This window comes from Macrosteles quadrilineatus, unplaced genomic scaffold (genome assembly GCF_028750875.1).
Source record: "Macrosteles quadrilineatus isolate MER2022 unplaced genomic scaffold, UCM_ALF_1.0 Scaffold_3__2_contigs__length_128488019, whole genome shotgun sequence".
In the NCBI taxonomy this organism is placed as follows: Eukaryota; Metazoa; Arthropoda; class Insecta; order Hemiptera; family Cicadellidae; genus Macrosteles; species Macrosteles quadrilineatus.
The window spans coordinates 88,498,396-88,515,949 of NW_026542596.1; the positions used below are offsets into that span (position 1 = coordinate 88,498,396).

Sequence of the window (17,554 nt, forward strand, 5' to 3'; positions counted from 1 at the left end):
GAAAACCCAAAAGGCATTAACATCACTTGGCACTTGTAATCATACAACCATCGTGGGAAATCATAGGGTTTTCTCTGTAACATCTTACTTTTAACTTAAATGGAACTTGACATTATTTTTTTCAGCCATCCTACCTAACCGATTTTTACGATTGAGGTATCAATTCAAAACTGATTATCTAGCAGAGTTATGTTATGAAAGGTAACTAAAAATGTAATTTAATTCCTGTAAGACTTTGCTTTTACAGTTTAATTTTTTCTAGAGTTGGATTTCAAAGTACCAGTGATACTGACCAACTTTCTTTACAACGTTTTAATGTGAAATTTAACAGCTGATTCTTCAGCTCCGAATGTTTACAGTCATAATATTGTAAAGAATATACTATAGTTTGCAGTTGGTGGCACCCAATCACAAGACAAGGCTAGTGCAACGTTGCCACATCGCACTAATGAAATATACTAAGCAATATTTTCAAATAAGCTGATATTATTAGATTTGGCAACACCGCACGGTTCTCATTGGTTCATTCAAAACCATATGGTAAATAGGCTCCTCCCTCAACTGCAAACTTATGTGGTCCCGACTCTAAACAGTTTATGATAATGGGTTAGGTAATTTTTTTTATATTTTCGATCTGATTGAGAAAACGCTCTTCATGGTGTAGATATAAAATCAATAAATTTAATATTTATTCTAAAAAGTTGTGTTATTCACACAATAAGTGTCTTAGAGAATAACGATCTTTGAAAGGTAAATGGTATTCATTGGAATTTTATTATTTTGTCTTTGAAACAAGTTTTGAACCCTTTCAAGATGTGAAAATTGTTCAGGGGTCTCCTCATATTGACCTTTAAATGGATGGGCCAAATATGTTTCTGAAGGAAATATCGCAAAAAATCAAAACACCGCTGATATAATCATGTTATGTTTATGAACTAACTTATCATGTTAAATAAATTTACATAAATTGTTCATCTGGACCAATCGGGGACTGCTGATAACTTTAAAGCCCATAACCCTTATAATGTTAGTTTCTTTGATAGCCAACTTTTATTTTTTAATACTTTTCTTTGAAATGGCGACCATACAAAGGTAGGTATTTTAAGACAAGTATGAATGGAGATGAGTGTAGAATGAGTGGCGCGATATTGTAGTCTTGTTAGTGACTAGGGCCGACATATTCCTTAGACACAGCTATAAATTAATAGCCCATACAGCTAATGGCAACCTACAGTTTATAGTGGAATCGGAACCACATTTTTTTGCTTTTTTATTGCACTGCGGATAGTTGTAGTACTGTACTGACTATAGTACGGTCGTTAATCCACACCAGAGGGAGTATCAGATCCACAATGCATGCCTAAATATCCACAATTTGTGACCTCCATGTAGCTGGTTTACAGGACGACGCCACCGTCCCAGATAGGCTACTGTAATATTTTATGTATGCTACTCAATGCAACAATGATTTACGTGATTTACCCCTATGGCAATCAACATCATTCTACCCTACTGTTTCCATTAGGTATTTTTAAGGCTGATATGAACTAAGAGACATAACAGTACTTTACAGACTTTATCATCTGTCTACAGGCTGTTCGAGAAGGTGGTGGTGTATTGTGAAATGTTCATCGCCTTCATCCCTCTATCGTTTGTGCTCGGCTTCTACGTCGCCTATGTAGCCGGTCGCTGGTGGCAACAATACATGGCCATCCCTTGGCCTGACAAGTAGGTAAACACATTTTCATTTTTTTTATTGGTATGTAACTCTGAATTATTTTATTTTTATTTTGTTGGCAATTTTAAGTTTAATCTTTGTAGATAGGCTTCCACGGTTTCTGATTGTAGATTCGTGGTCTTCGGGAGTCAACCTTGTTAAAAATGATTATTAACTTTCATTCATTGACATTAAGACTTGCTATGAAAACTGTATTTAAGTCAAGTCGCCCTGAAGATTACACTCTGCATCGAGGCCAAAACCAATTTTACAATATCTGATTTGTTTCTTCATTCGTAATTTGTTTGTTCCTGACAATTAAAATTTTAATAACCATTTTTATAGCCTTACTATTCATAGAGTTTATTCAAATCAGATAGAATAAGTGATTTCATACTCATAAAGTCGTTGTCAGCATTTTCAGAATGAAAATATAATTTCCTTTTTGTTTTGTGTTGCCTTGAAGTTCTTGAAGTTTTCAATTCCTGATGCACATTTTGCCAAAGGTTGTGGCATCATCAGAGGTCACTATGCTACGCTTACATCCTGATATATACAAAGTTTATGAACAAGAGTGAACAGCAAATATAATGCTGAATAAGCCACTGTCAGAGTATGCAGATGATAATTGTTGATTTCTGTTGAAAACAAAATTAAATTTGTTGCAAAATACAGCATTTTTAAGTTGCATAAATTATTGTAGTTTTAAAAACAAAAAAACAAAAATGGACAGAAGCTATTTTTTCAGTGGCTTATTCACTATGTTCTATTTTGCTTCAAAACTTTCTACAGCTACACTAGTTCACATTGATGTCTAATTCAGTATCCAAAATTCAACAGAGTAATGAACAATAGGGAGTAGCGAGGATACACTTAAAGTTCTTTATCTTACTATCACATGTCGCAGGGTGATGCATTCATTGGCCCTCTACATCGGAGGTAACGACATCCAGGGTCGTATGATCCGCAGGACTCTCATGAGATACCTCAACCTGTCTCTCATCCTGGTGCTGAGATCCATCAGCTCGGCTGTCAAACGCCGCTTTCCCACCATGGATCATCTTGTAGAAGCAGGTCACACACAAGTATAAAGCCAATTGTTTTAGTATTTGTATTAGTTATTAACTAGTGTACATGTTGCTCGAAATCGAGCAATTGCAAATTATTACAGGAGTTGCTTGAAAACGAATGATGGTCATAATTTCCAATGAGTTTAAAAGAGTCAACTCAAACTACTCACTATTTATTTAACTGATGGAAATACTCACGATGTTCATAACAGGTTAATATAATCAAAATTTTTTGGAAATACCTTATCAAATATCTTATTTTTCAAAAGCTGATCTCGTTTTTTGTGTTTTCCTAAACTGTTTTGCACCTACAGCCGCATTAGGTTGTCCATGTTTTTTCTTCGAGATAATTTATAGAGCAAGAGCCCATGACTGCCAGACCTTCGTTATTTTATAAAAGCTGAAAGTTTCTCAGCAAATGCTCCCAGTTCAGTTAAGTATGATCGGCAACTATGACATTTGGATTTTGGTTACTTTGGTAACAAAAAGTTAACAAAGGTCTGAAATTTGCAAATAACCATCGTTATAGTATAAAGCTTGGTTCTTTCATATTTTCTTCAGAGGAATGTTAGAAATCATTTCCCCCATTGCCAGACACTTTGTGCGGTTTAAACCCTCTGCCAGACACCCTTAAAAACTAGGTATGACGAAGATTAATTTTCGTCATTTTATAAAAGCTGAAATTGATATATGTTATTTTGGGAGCTATCAAAAGACGTTTTCTCAAAAGCCAGACACTTTCGTTGGTAATTTCATCTAGCCAGACACTTTAAAGTCTGCTGTAATAAGCTTAACTGTTACCTGCAAACAGTGAATTCAGTTCCAGTTTGGAACAGGTTTCTGTGCCAAATAATGTAAACGGTGAAAACATAACTTATTTCTAATCGTAATTGTGTTAATTTATATCATAATATAAAAGCTGAATTTGATATATGTTACTTGGGAAGCTATGAAGAGACATTTCCTCAAGAGCCAGACACTTTCGTTGGTTATTTTATCTTGCCAGACACTTTAAAAGACTGTAGTAGTATAATAGGTACAGTAGTTACAAGCAATGACTTCAGTTCCAGTATAGAACTGGTTTCTTCGCCAAATGTAACAGGGTGAAATCACAACTTATTTCTAATCGTAATTGCGTTAATTTACATAATAGTATAACAGCTGAATTTGATATATGTTACTTGGGAAGAACTGGCTACTCTGGCTATGAAGAGACATTTCCTCAAGAGCCAGACACTTTCTTTGGTTATTTCATCTGGCCAGACACTTTAAAAGTCTGTTGTATTATAATAGGTAGTTGTGGGCTTAACTGCTACATACGAACAGTGACTTCTGTTACAGTTTGGAATAGTTTTCTGTGCCCAATGGTTTTAGAACATAATTACATATTTTCAAAACACTGCAGGAATAAACAAACAATTGAATGCAAATATAACATATGTTTACATCAAACATATGGTTTATTATAAAAACAGACTGTGAGGAAGAAAGTAAGTAAATTAACCGTTTACATATGGCACAGAAACCTGTTCCAAACTGGAACTGAATTCACTGTTTGCAGCTAATAGTTAAGCTTATTACGGCAGACTTAAAAGTGTCTGGCTAGACGAAGTTACCAGCGAAAGTGTCTGGCTTTTTAGAAAACGTCTTTTGATAGCTCCCCAAATAACATATATCAATCTCAGCTTTTATAAAATGACGAAAATTAATCTCCGTCATACCTAGTTTTTAAGGGTGTCTGGCAGAGGGTTTAAACCGCACAAAGTGTCTGGCAATGGGGGAAATGATTTCTAACATTCCTCTGAAGAAAATATGAAAGAACCAAGCTTTATACTATAACGATGGTTATTTGCAAATTTCAGACCTTTGTTACCTTTTTGTTGCCAAAGTAACCAAAATCCAAATGTCATAGTTGCCGATCATTCTTAACTGAACTGGGAGCATTTGCTGAGAAACTTTCAGCTTTTATAAAATGACGAAGGTCTGGCAGTCATGGGCTCTTGGGCTATTACACATTGAATGTTTAATTAACATATTTTCTTCTTCTCTCTTTTAATTTCTGACAACAGCTGGAGTTTCATAACAATTTTTGTTTCCCATGTTAATCTTATGAAGAAATACGAAACTTTGAAGGACCCCAGGGCCTTACTCTCTAATTATTTCCCTAAAAAAAACATTTCCTGCACAACTTCATGTTACGGTCTTTTCAATGACACCAAAAACATGCCAATCGGTTCAGTGGTTTCGGAGGACTAATTGTCACAAAAAACCTGCTTGCGTATTAAATAAGTAAAGATTCCCAATATTAATTTCTATCATACTAGTCTGTTCACTGAATTTAGGCGGTTTGAAGGGAAGTTCCTCCACTATAGTTCGGCGGCTTAGAAAACGACCTGCGCGCTAATGCTAAACCAATGCTGGAGGAGGTCGCTTTCTAAGCGGCCGAACTATAGTTGTTTCACTTAATGTATATGTTGCAGCTGAATGACGTTTTGGCATATCTCAGCTGTTGAGTTATTGTTTTAAAGCTAAGATCAAGTTGAGGGAAGAGATTTCTTCTAAAACCGCCTAAATTTTGTTGACGTTGCTAGGGTATAGACATAGATAAAACATACTCCCTTAGTAGATTTCTCATCCTTATGGAACAGCTGAAGACAATTTTATTGTTAGTTCTGTACGGTTTATGTAGAGGTCGTGTTTTGTTTACAATTTGTTTCCCGTTATTACAGCCATTTAAAACCTCGTTTAACCAAATAATACGATCTAATCATAAACAATAACTTGTCCCCTATTTATATAACCAAACAGTAAAGCACAAATCAAGAAATTAACCCTAAAATAATATAAACAAAGTTTCGTCGACACTAGCGCCCATGTGTCACGTACATGAACTAGACACGAAAATCGTGCTTCAAAATTTACAATGGGATGAGAAGTCTACTTATGTTGGTTAGTCTATGGTATAGACTTGTAAAGGTTTAATAACACAGTAGCTACAAAAATTAACTATCTCATATTTTCTTATGTGTCTTTACAATGGTAGTTTAAGCCACTTAAGTCACTGTGAAACACACAAGATTGCTTCACTTTTCTGGCGGCCAAATGCCCAACATTCAACAGTGGGAAAAGAATTTTCTGACCTGTGAAGTCTTACAAGGACTGCTAAATATGCAATCACAATTAAATATTGCATTATGGATGGACAGATTTTGTGCTTATGGACAGAGATGTACTATGTACCTTAATTTTCTGTTTTGTTGTTGCTATAGTTTTGGAACAAAGTGACAAAACGGTTTTACGTTTTAATAGTTATAAACCTAGATAATAACTAAGCATTAGATTAATTAATTGGGGACAAAGGTGATAAAAACCCATCTAAACTAGTCAGTTTGTGGATTACAAACAGTGATTGATTTCTCAATGAAATCTTTATTCCTTTTGCAGGATTTTAACGTTTGGCTTCTTTCAGGGTTCATGACTCGTCAGGAGCTAGAGATGTTTCAAGCAGTTCCCAACATGGAATTTAACACCTACTGGATTCCTTGTACTTGGTTCATAGCTCTGCTCAAAGACACTAAGAAGTCCAATCGAATCGTTGACTCCCAGGGACTGAAGATAATTGTTGAGGTCAGTAAGTGTTAGTGTCTTGGCCAATAGCATTATCACAAACGCTTTTATGGTAAAGCGGTCCAAACCCATGAAATTTCTGTTGGATGTGCTGGGGATCAAACACGCTCCTTCTCGCACTAAAGTTGGAGATGTTAAACTCTAGGCTTAGGCTAGCAATACACCTTATTAGGTGTATTAACCAAAGAGGTTACAACAAGGTTGTGTCTTCACATATTTGCAACTATAACTCTCTGTGAAGGCCCGGAGAGTTGAAAAAGCTACATTCAGTTAAAAAATTAATTCCTTTTGCCATATAATATCCTGCGGGATATTAGTTTTCTATAGAACCACATAGCTAGAGTAGAATGATTGACTATTTATCCACAGTTTGTTTACAGTTGTCGATTGTAGAATGCATCGAAATAATACAATGATTAGAGTTAAAGTTCCCAAATTGAATATCTAAATATGATACAAACAATAGGTATAAAATATCATGTTAAATATGATGTTGGGCATCTTTTCTGTGTATTCAAGTGTTGTAGCTGTATGCTCGTTTAATTTGTTTAGTTGTCTGTTGATAGGACATACATTCAATCTCTTTGTTGAAGTTGTCACAAGTTTTAGAATTGAAATGGAGTTGAATTTAGTTACTGACAATTATCTTCAATACGCTTACTTTTTAAACAAGTCAAACTGATTAGACTTATTGTAAGCTGTATCATTTTTTTTTATACTAAGGGAGAAAATATTTTAAAAAATATAAAAATTGTATACTGTACAGTAATACTCTGTGAGTAGTTCAATCAACAATGTTATTTTTGTAAAAAAAATTGTGCAACCTAATCTGTATAGATTGGAGGTCCACCAAAGTATCTAAATGCTAATTACTGTTACAGGAGTTCAACGAGTTTCGGTCAAAGTGTGGCTTGTTGTGGAGTTACGACTGGATTAGTATTCCGTTAGTTTATACACAGGTAAAATCATCAATCATGTTCTGTTCCAATCAATCATGTTAATCCATGAGTAACTGTGTGGCTAAGTAATCAAAGACCAAGCCAGTTTGATCTAAAAAACCCCCTTGAAACATGTAGAAGTTATAAACTGAACTTCTGGATATAGGCTCTTAGTAAACATGTTTGGAGAAGATACTCAAAGTGGTTGACACATACTTTCTCCCTTAAGCTTGTCAACAACCTTTATCATGGGTATGCGGTGGGAGTAAATATTTTATTTTACAGGGAAAATCACAAAAATTGCAATAGCTTTTGAACCGTAATTGTTACAGCAATGGGATTTAGCCTATGCCATTTTGTTCATAACTTAAAGGGCCATAACTTATTAATTTTTATCGAAGCCGGCTTTTTACAAAAATCCAATTTAGTTTTATGGGAAATAACAAGTTACAGTAACTTTAAACTGTTACGGAAATGGTATTTATACCATAAAAACATGATGAATTCCTCCATATATAAAATGTATGTATGGATGAGATGAATACTTATATTTGCATTTTATGTCTAGGTAGTAACTTTGGCGACTTACTCCTTCTTCCTAGCAGCTCTGGTTGGAAGACAATATGTTGACGAAACTACAAGTCAACAGAAGAAACAGTTCCAAATGGAAGTTGATATCTACATTCCTCTTTTCACAATATTACAGTTCTTTTTCTACATGGGTCTCTTAAAGGTAAGTGTTCACTTCGATTGAGGCTCATAGGAGAACTATTTATACTTTGTGATAAAAGTTTGTTACAAACAAATAGTCTTTATAAGAATATCTGAATGAAGATTTCATAAAAGCCTACTTGAGTGATAAAGATTAAATTTTGTATTGTTGCTGTATACAGTATTTATAAAAGACTGTCTCTGTCCTAACACATTATTTTAGTATTTTTCACCTCAGAATGTTTTAACGCTTATAGTTTTTTATTCTTGATTTTTTAATGCTATTTCATTTAATCCTTAATTTAATTATTTAATTTAATCCTATTTTCAGTACAAGTAGTCAAGGTTTCAATTTTGAAAGTCTATAATACTATAATTCAAGTTCTGAAACTATAATTCAAGAATCAAGACTCAAACATGTACAGGGTGACACAGTGAGAGCACCCCGATTTTCTTTCATTGTCACACTATAAGTAAAGCAACATCGAATGAACAGCTGTGCTTATAACATCAATTAAACTATGCCATTTTAGTAAACATTATGTCTGAGGCTATAAAACTGAGATTTTTATGTGGAAACCAATTTTTTTAATAGTGATTCTTGTGCAAAAACCCAGAGATTGTTTGTACCACATTCAATCCTTGGTCAGCATGGCACTGTTCCTGATTGGAGAACAATGGGGAACTGAGTAAAATTTTTAGGATAACAGCTTAAACCCTAAAAATAATCAATTGGTGCCGCAAAACTCTTTGTACACCAGCAAATGTTGAAAGAGTGTGAGTCGCAGTAACTAAGAGATTTGCCAGGAAGCTTTTGTTTTTGAAAGCTTTAAGTCGCCTCTTTTTTGGGGGGGAGGGGTTATTCTGGTAAGCTACTTGAAGTTTGAGGTTTTTCAAAGTCGCCCCACAGATTTGCTTAAACCGAAGCTGAGAATTGTAGAAAAACTTAAAGTAATTCCTGAAGAAATGCTGGAGGAGTATTTGATGGAGTTTTCAAGTGACTAAAAAGGAATGTCAAGTAGGACAAGGGCGTCACTTGCACGATTTTGTTTTCAAGAAATGGAAAAAATGACTTTGTTAAGTTAAAATGGCGTTAAGATAAGCTGTGTTTTGATGTGCTATTTACATCTATAGGGTGAATATTGTTGAATTTGAAACACCATTTCTAGGTTGCTGAACAACTTATAAACCCGTTCGGTGATGATGATGAGGACTTTGAACTGAACTGGCTGATTGATAGACACACTAAGGTAGATTTTTTTATAATTTTTAGAACTATTTTTGTGAACAATTGACATGTCACAATGAGTCTGAGGTTTGATAAGCTACCGACTGATAATTATTGACTAAATGTACAATATTTTGATGTAGACAAAATTAGGGATTAACATTTGTTTTGTGAACAACAAAATAAAGTTTCTACTACAAAAATAACAGTCAGAACAATGAAGCAAACTTTAACTTTGTCAACTGTGGTAACATCTGAATGTTGCTATAACCATTTCTAACAGAAAACATACAGAGATTTTCAATAATATTTAGATAAATAGTCATTCATTTCCTATTAACCTTTTATTTTACCCATGTTCTTCTTGCATTGTGAGCCTCTGAATTTTTCAGGGGAGATCGCATATTCTAAGGCAAGTGTAGGTGAATGAATTGTGATAGCCTTGGCTAGAAACATTGAGAAAAGCCATCCCAAAAACCAATCACCTTCCAAATTAGAGTCCGTTGGTTTAGATCAACAATTACACAAAACATAACATTGATATTTCATCGTGATGTAGAAGGACTTCTTCAGAGAACTTTATTCCGTCTCAAAAAATGCTATACCTACCAACCAAATATGGCTCTCCTTTAAAATTTAACATGAATAAATTGGTTAGATTCTATTAGAAATTGTATTGTCTTGTTTACAGGTCTCCTACCTTGGGGTAGACACTCTTATGTCAAGATATCCTCCTTTAGTCAAAGATAAATATTTTGACGATATCAACTTGATATTGCCATACACAGGAGCAGCTTTTGCATATAAGAAGAAAACATACAGAGGATCTGTTCATAATATGCAGTAAGTCAAATTTGTTTAGTACCGGTACATTGTAACTATTTTTAGGTGCCAGGTTGCGGTGATGTACATTATAATGCAGTTACACTTCAAGCATATATTTTTAGTCTTTCGTAAAGAATCTAAAAAAAATACCTTTGAACTTTGTTTCAAATTGAAAAACTGATGGTTTCTTGCCATTCAACAGTGTTATGATGGTGCTAAGAACCCAGCACTATTTTACTAATAAGAATATGTTACTTTCCTTTTTTCAACTACATAAAAACAAAATTACAGACATAAAACATCTCTAGTTCCAAATACATACACCTACACTGTGTCTTTAAGTGGTGGATTAGCATTCTTTATTAGCTGAAGTAACAAAAACAGGGATACCAACATACAAGGTGGTATTGTTGTTGAAAAATTTGGGTTGCGTTTGAAAAAAAAAACATGTGTTGTTACAAAAACCTGTATGTGTTGTTAAAAACCTATTCAAATTGTAAGTGTTCTAGAACAACACAATCCTGATCAAATCATTTTTGCTCCGCAGAGTCCCAGAGGATCAGCAGTCTATGTTCTTGCCAGAAATATCTGAGGAGGAAGAGGATGACAGAGACAGCAGCAGCAAACGAGGAAGCTCTCCGAAGAAAACTTCGTCTTTCACCAACCTGATGAACGCTGTTAGTCCACCCGCAGGTATTTGGCGGTAAGACGTAGCACCGCCCACCCACTGACCATACCTTTCTGTTTCGCTTTTCAAAAAGTGTAACAACGATTTTGTTTTTTCAGAAGCCTTGATGCAGGAGTATGTCATGCTTCCAGCATTTGTAGAGTATGAATAGCCTTTTTTATTTGATTTTAAAACCAGAACATATCAGTAATAGATAGGATTATTGATTTGACTTATTCATGAGACAAGTACAAACTAAAAAAAAAAATACCCCCGCCGCAGCAAACCTGCCGTCTAAGCGAATTTCCATTTGGCTGAATTGATTTTCAATTGATCTATTTAAATAACATTAGGTTTAACGAGTATCTAGGTTTGCTGCTACAAGGAAACTAATAAAGTGTGTGTTTTAAGTAAAATAATTATTGCTTAGTATAAAATGAATATATTTGCCAAGTTTGATCAAAAGATATCCATAAACAAGCAAACTACAACATTTTACAATATTCTCCATAAGAATAACATGGGAATTTTAAATTTAAATTTTTTTTTTAGTTTTCTCCGTAACCAATAACCGTACAAAAACACTTTGATATACTGAATTGTTTGTTTTCTTAAGCTCTTTAAGAAGGTTTAGAGAAAAATTGGAAAATTTTTTGTTTTGAGGGTCAAAAGTGAGAAAAACCCATTTTTACCCCATAAAACCCCCCATAAAACCCTGTTCCCATGGTCCGATCATGCTGGATCGCGAACTCATTCAAGTTTATCCCGCCTTACACCTACAAACCAAATTTCATCAAAAACGGATAAAAATTACTCAAGTTATCGTGTTCACGGACACATATATATATATATAAATCTATATATATATATATATACCTATATATATATATATATATATATACATATATAAAAATTTGAACGAATGGTGTTTTTGGCCTCTGGGGACATCAAAATGAAAAAGTAAATCGGTCCCGGGCCTAAGTCTTACCATGAGACCTACGGTAATAGCTACTTCCCTATAGGGAAATTCGCTAAAAAAAAAAACATTCAGCTCAATTATTGAGTAACTCCCAGAATTAAATTATGTGAGTGTATCAATGTGATTCATATAGGTTTGATGCAAAAAGTAAAATTGCAAATAAAAACAGACATCATTGAGGACAAGTATTGTTGAATATAGCTATTTGTGTATGAGGAGCGCAAAGTACATCATTGATGCTCGAAAACTGTGCTGCTACATTTCGAGAGCGGCATTCATGACACAAAGATTAACTGTTTAGCCGTACGGTATATAAAAATGTCATCTAGGTAATGTTTAAATTTTTTAAGCTATATTATTTGCTTACCAGATTAGTGTTTCATATAAACGCCAACAGTGAGATCAGCTGATTTAGCGAGTGGGAATGAATAAAGCAGAAATGAGTTATTTTGCGTACTGTTTACAGTTGTAGCGATATGTGATCATTTCCAAACAGAGTGGTAGTAAAAATAATAAATTATTGTTGGTTGCATGGTGGATGGTTGTTGGTTTGGTTGGATGGCTTAAGTTATGCAGTAGGTAGACAATTTTTTTTAATGCATACCATATCACCAAGGCAATTTTCAGATAAAATGTCGTGTTGCTTATACTACGAATCAAAGAGTTCAAATTTGTTCTAGAAGTTTAGCGATGTCACTGTGTTAAATCAGTAAAAAAAAACTTAGCAATTGGTGTAATCAAAATTGCTGGAGATAATTGAGTGTGACATGTCTTGTAAGAGTTTTAGATAAAACGGGGCCCAGATGACTTTTTGTAATACCTCTAGTCCAAACACCTGGGTTACACGATATAACATTTCTTACCACTATTAGCAATATACTATAGCACCTGTTGCTCGCATTCGAGCAATTTCAAAGTATTACAGGCGTTATTTAAAAACGAATAACAGCCATAACTTTCAATGACTTAAAAAGAGTCAACTCAAAGATAATGTAATCAATAACTCCACTCCAATTGTCGAAACTGAAAACGGACTCGCTCTGAAAACGAATCCTTTTGTGTGTATCATGCGTTTACTATGAACAGCTGTAATTAATAAGAATTATTTGTCCGTTTAAGTAAACAAAATCTTTTCTTCATAAGAAATACATTCTGATTTTGATAGCCTGTGGGGCAACGTCCGAGAACTTTTGTTATAGAAATTGGTGAAAGGTGGCGTCTACACAAAAAATACTTAATTTTGACACATCCTTTGTAAAAATCCGTCCATTATAAACAGAGGAGTAGTGTTTCGTAGAAATCGCCTTCACGTATTATATATAAGGATACTTTATAAAGTTACAATAATTTGTTAAAAGTAGTAAAAATTTAAGTGTAGGTAGTAAATTGTCAATTTTATTATTAAGTGAAAGCATCCCATTTACATTGCAAATCTTTTCTGTTGGAATCACTCAATAGTCAATATATAGAAGACTATTAGTATAATAATGGGGGGGGCCATGGTTTCCATGCTATTTATTGGAAGGGTGTTGCATGTAGCTCAACGTTTAGTAACAAGTAAAAACGGATTGGACGGATTAAAAACTTTTGTGAAAAAATATGCTTTTGTTTGAAAAATACTTTAAATATGCCTAGACTATATTTTTCAGATATTTGTGACTTTTTGTGTTAAATTACAAAAAACTATTTTGATGTTTCAGGGCAAGTAGTGAGAGGCCTAGTGTCAATCATAGTGGAGATGTGGAAGCAAATTTTCAATCGGCAGAAGTAACGGCTCATTTCGGATTGAAAAAGTTTGATACAAGAGCACCATGGCAGACTCAGAGCATACCGGTACCAATTCCTATCTCAACTCTCGTACGTCCTGACATGCACGAATGGCCTTCTCAATCAACATTGGACAGTGTGGATTCTAATCAATTGAACCACGAATCACCAGGAATAAAAATAACTAATCCATTTGACGAGAGCTTCAAGCAAGTACAAAAACTGCATGACAAAATAGACTTTTCCCTTGGGCAAAGTACAGATGGCAATGAAATGATCAAATCGACTTCTTCAAGTAGAAATTCAATACCCTTAGCCACTAGACGGTCTAAAGGCGGTACAATAAAATACAGCAGTACTGGAAACATAGTGTCGAGTTTAAGACACAGTTTTAACAAACACGTAAAAGATTTCAAAAGTGATGAAAGATCAACGATGAAGAAACTACTGAGTCGAAGGCAGAGCACTGCTTCAGGGCAATGGAAAGGTGTCCGGTGGAAACCAGTGATTGACGACTCTGCTGGAGATATTTGGAGCGACAACTCTGGTAGACGTCCGAGCAACGACTCTCATTGCAGACTGAAACAACCGAGCACAGCCTCTGCTATGTCTCAATCCCACCTTAGCTCGTCTGAGAGTATAACTTCTTCATTTCAGAGCCTTACTAGTCACAATGAATTGGAACCCTTCACCCAACCCTCTCTCGGTGTGAAGGATTTTGAAGACCTCAGAAGTAGGAGCTGGATGAATGTTCCTAGAAAAGAAAGTCAGGCCTCTCTTGCCATCAAAGAGCCGCTAACAGTTTCAAGTTTACCCAACATTTGTCTTTCTTCCTCCCAACCACTTACCTCTTCTCGCTCGAGGAGTCATTCTCTGCTTCTAGGCTTGGGTGAGGAACTACCAGTTCAATCATTAAAGGTTTTACAGAAATCATATTCAACATCTCCACGAATTTTCTCTAACTTGCAAGAAACTATTGAAGAAGAAAATGAAATGAAACAATGACACTGCGAGATTTAGAAGGAATGGCCTGACTTGAAGTTCCAAATAACTGATGTCATACAAGTACTAAATATCCCTTAACATAACTGGAAGCATTTCGAGTACCTAATAGGAAAACTTCAATTTCATCCATACAGTATGTAGAAAAATTGCTGTTTAATGCTAGGTGCCCACTGGGTTGGTACGGTCGGGTATGTTCGTCATGGCCATTACATCATTTTTAAGAGGGTATGAGCGCACTGATTTAGACTTTCCACCGTTCAGGCGTCGCTGTGCACTGTCCTCCAACCTCCTTCTGCCAAAACAGGAGTCAGTTTGGGAGAGGATCTGTTAAAAGATGAATGTTGGGGAGGAAAGTGCGGTAGTGAGTGCATTTTTGATATAAGAGGACATTTTAGATCAATCGGGCGGATCCGCCGTCATGGAAATGTCCTACAGTTTGTAGTATCAGACTTTCTATCGGACATCTGAGCAGAACACCGTTGACTGCCGTGACGAGGCAGTGAGCACATGCTCATTTAATTCAATGTTTTTAACTTTTGAAATATCTCGTACCGATTGTCCGTAACGACCCAGTGGGGCACCCAGCTTAAAGCTTTTGACCCTGCTAAACTTCCATTGAAGACCTAATGATTGTTTATATGTTTGAGTGGAACATTTTATTTGCTAAAGTTTTATGGCAAGAGCCCCTTTGTTACTGAGAACATATAAGTCTCCTTTAATAAGTCATCCATTGAGTTATCCTGTCTGTACTAAGTTATTAGCTGGGTTCTGAATTACAAGTGAATCTTCTTAGCAAGTATAATTTTACCACATTTTACTTCCACTGAAGTTATACTGCATTTTGAGGTGGGAATACAATAAATCATGACCACTCAAATAAATTTTTATTTTAGCTTATTGTTGCAAGTATAAAACATATATTAATGTTAGGATGTTAAACAAAGACAGACTTTATAGTTGAGTGGAAATACAAACACCAATAACATTCCATTCCAAACTCTTATTACTTATTTCATTTCTATTTGTTGTAAAAAGTGTTAGTTTTAAGTGTTTTTTCTTTTTGTCAGGCATGTACAAGTTAAAGGACTGAGATTACTGAGGGGTCAGTAAAACACTAATTACTAAATACACACTCACCACACCAGTTAGTGCAAGCTTTAAATTAATTAGTTCTTATTGCTAAAAAAGAAAAAGGGACATGACAATATTGATATTCTTTGTTTTTTCGTTTAACCCCTCAGTGTACTTATTTGTTCTTTAGGTGTCAGTCTGTTGTTAATGGTTTGGATTGTTTTTTCTATGATTTCAAGAATTCAAGGAAGGTTTTGTGAGAATGTTTATCAATAGTTTATTTAATAAAGCTATTAATTTCTACACTTATTTAAGGGAGTAAAATACGGTGCAAAAAAGAACAAAGCAAAATATATTAGCTAAACTCATGCATAGGTTTTGTCATGTACGATTTTGCCAAGAGTTAAAGAAGGGATCTTAAATGAACATTAAATGAATTGTAATATTAAATTAGAATGGTTCAGTTTACAGAACACCAACTACAGTACTGAAGTGATGTAAAGTTTAAAACCTCAATTCAAGTTAAGTTAGTAAAATTATTATGTGATCTTACTTAAAACATTTTCCTTTAAGGTGAATAACAGAAATGTAAGTACTAGTTAATATTGTTATGTATTACATGTTGATTTGTAAGTTATGGTGATATTCCATGTATATTCTATATTATTGTAAGATATATGTGTTTAGAATGTGTAAATAAAATAGTAATTTTCAATATTGATGTGTTTTCTCAATTTCTACTCAGTGTTCAGTCATAGAGAAGTAACGGAGGAAACACACTTAAGGGACGGCCATGCCCTTTCAGCTTTGGAATGTTGAGCTGGAAATATACTTTTGATGAGCTAGGAAGAGCCTGAGCTGTGAACGCTGTGCAGGAATTCTAAAACCGTGAGCGTTGTAGTGTAGTACATGGAGGGTAAGGGTGTTGGACTTTGCCATAGACACTATAGCGACTCCGGCTAGGCACCACTTAGAGTAAAAACACACATACAGCAATTGGGAGCGGAGCGGCACAATTTAGAGCGAAACAAAATCAAGCCCAAACAATCAAGTAGTAACGCGCACACAAACAGCTGTTGCGAGTGTAGCGGAGCGGTTAACTTTAGAACAATCTTGTTTGTTTTTTCGAGCGTTTGGGAGCAGAGCGGGCAACGATCTTGTGAAAATTTGTTATCCACCAATCCACCTAACTTACTTCATTCACTTCATGCACCCACTCCGATCGGTTTGAAGCACGCAAAATTATTGTTTTTAACCACATGTTTTCTTTGTGCTAAAAATTGTGTGCAAACTTACTATGTGACATCTTGGACTGATCGAGCCCCCATTTGTATCGCTCTCGCTATTCGCTTCATGTGTGCGACATCAGTCGCTCTCAGTTTCGCCGCTACAGCTTGCTCTGGATCAGCCCACCTGCTCTGCTAGATTAAAACCCATTATTAATAAAATATTGGACACTTATAATCCTTGGTACTCGGAGAAAACTTTGAGGTGATCTGTCCAGAATATAGTTTCTATGTGTTTTCCTACTTAAAAAAAAAAAAAAAACAATTTACAACTGAATTAGAGAATTACACATTTTTGTACTCCAGCATTCTGCATTATGATCAAAGATAAAGAAGAACAATAAGAAATAAACAGCATTTATCACTTTTGGGCACTCCATGAAACAACAAAAGTGATTTCAATTTCAATTCATACAAAAAATTATGAAAAGCATACTTTCAATAACGTAAATTATTGATCTCAAATGTTTTTTCCTATAATAGAGTGATGGAAATGTAAGAGAAAATATAATTGACCAATTATATTTTTTAGGATAACAAAGTCAGTGTTGGATAATTAAAGACAATAATCTTTTAATGGAAATTTTAAAAACAAACTTTTATATCAAACTAATTTGACGTAAATTAATTCCAATATGTTTTGACTCCATTTTGAAATATAAA

At 34.7% G+C, this 17,554-nt stretch overlaps 1 protein-coding gene across 3 annotated transcripts in view; it reads left to right on the forward strand.

Moving 5' to 3' along the window:
- The window catches only part of LOC128990886 (bestrophin-2-like), a 42,919-nt gene extending 26,670 nt beyond the window's left edge, over window positions 1-16,249 (forward strand). Inside the window, exons 2-10 of one of the 3 annotated variants that reach the window (XM_054413525.1) lie at window positions 1,594-1,728; window positions 2,625-2,791; window positions 6,257-6,414; window positions 7,296-7,373; window positions 7,921-8,085; window positions 9,233-9,313; window positions 9,983-10,134; window positions 10,664-10,819; window positions 13,463-16,249. In XM_054413525.1, the coding sequence (XP_054269500.1) occupies window positions 1,594-1,728; window positions 2,625-2,791; window positions 6,257-6,414; window positions 7,296-7,373; window positions 7,921-8,085; window positions 9,233-9,313; window positions 9,983-10,134; window positions 10,664-10,819; window positions 13,463-14,534 (2,164 nt within the window). In that variant the 3' untranslated portion in view covers window positions 14,535-16,249. Of the gene's footprint in view, window positions 1-1,593; window positions 1,733-2,624; window positions 2,792-6,256; window positions 6,415-7,295; window positions 7,374-7,920; window positions 8,086-9,232; window positions 9,314-9,982; window positions 10,135-10,663; window positions 10,820-13,462 lie in introns of those variants that run through there. The other 2 variants (XM_054413527.1, XM_054413526.1) reach the window with 2 other exon arrangements.
- The last annotated feature ends 1,305 nt before the right edge of the window (window positions 16,250-17,554 follow it).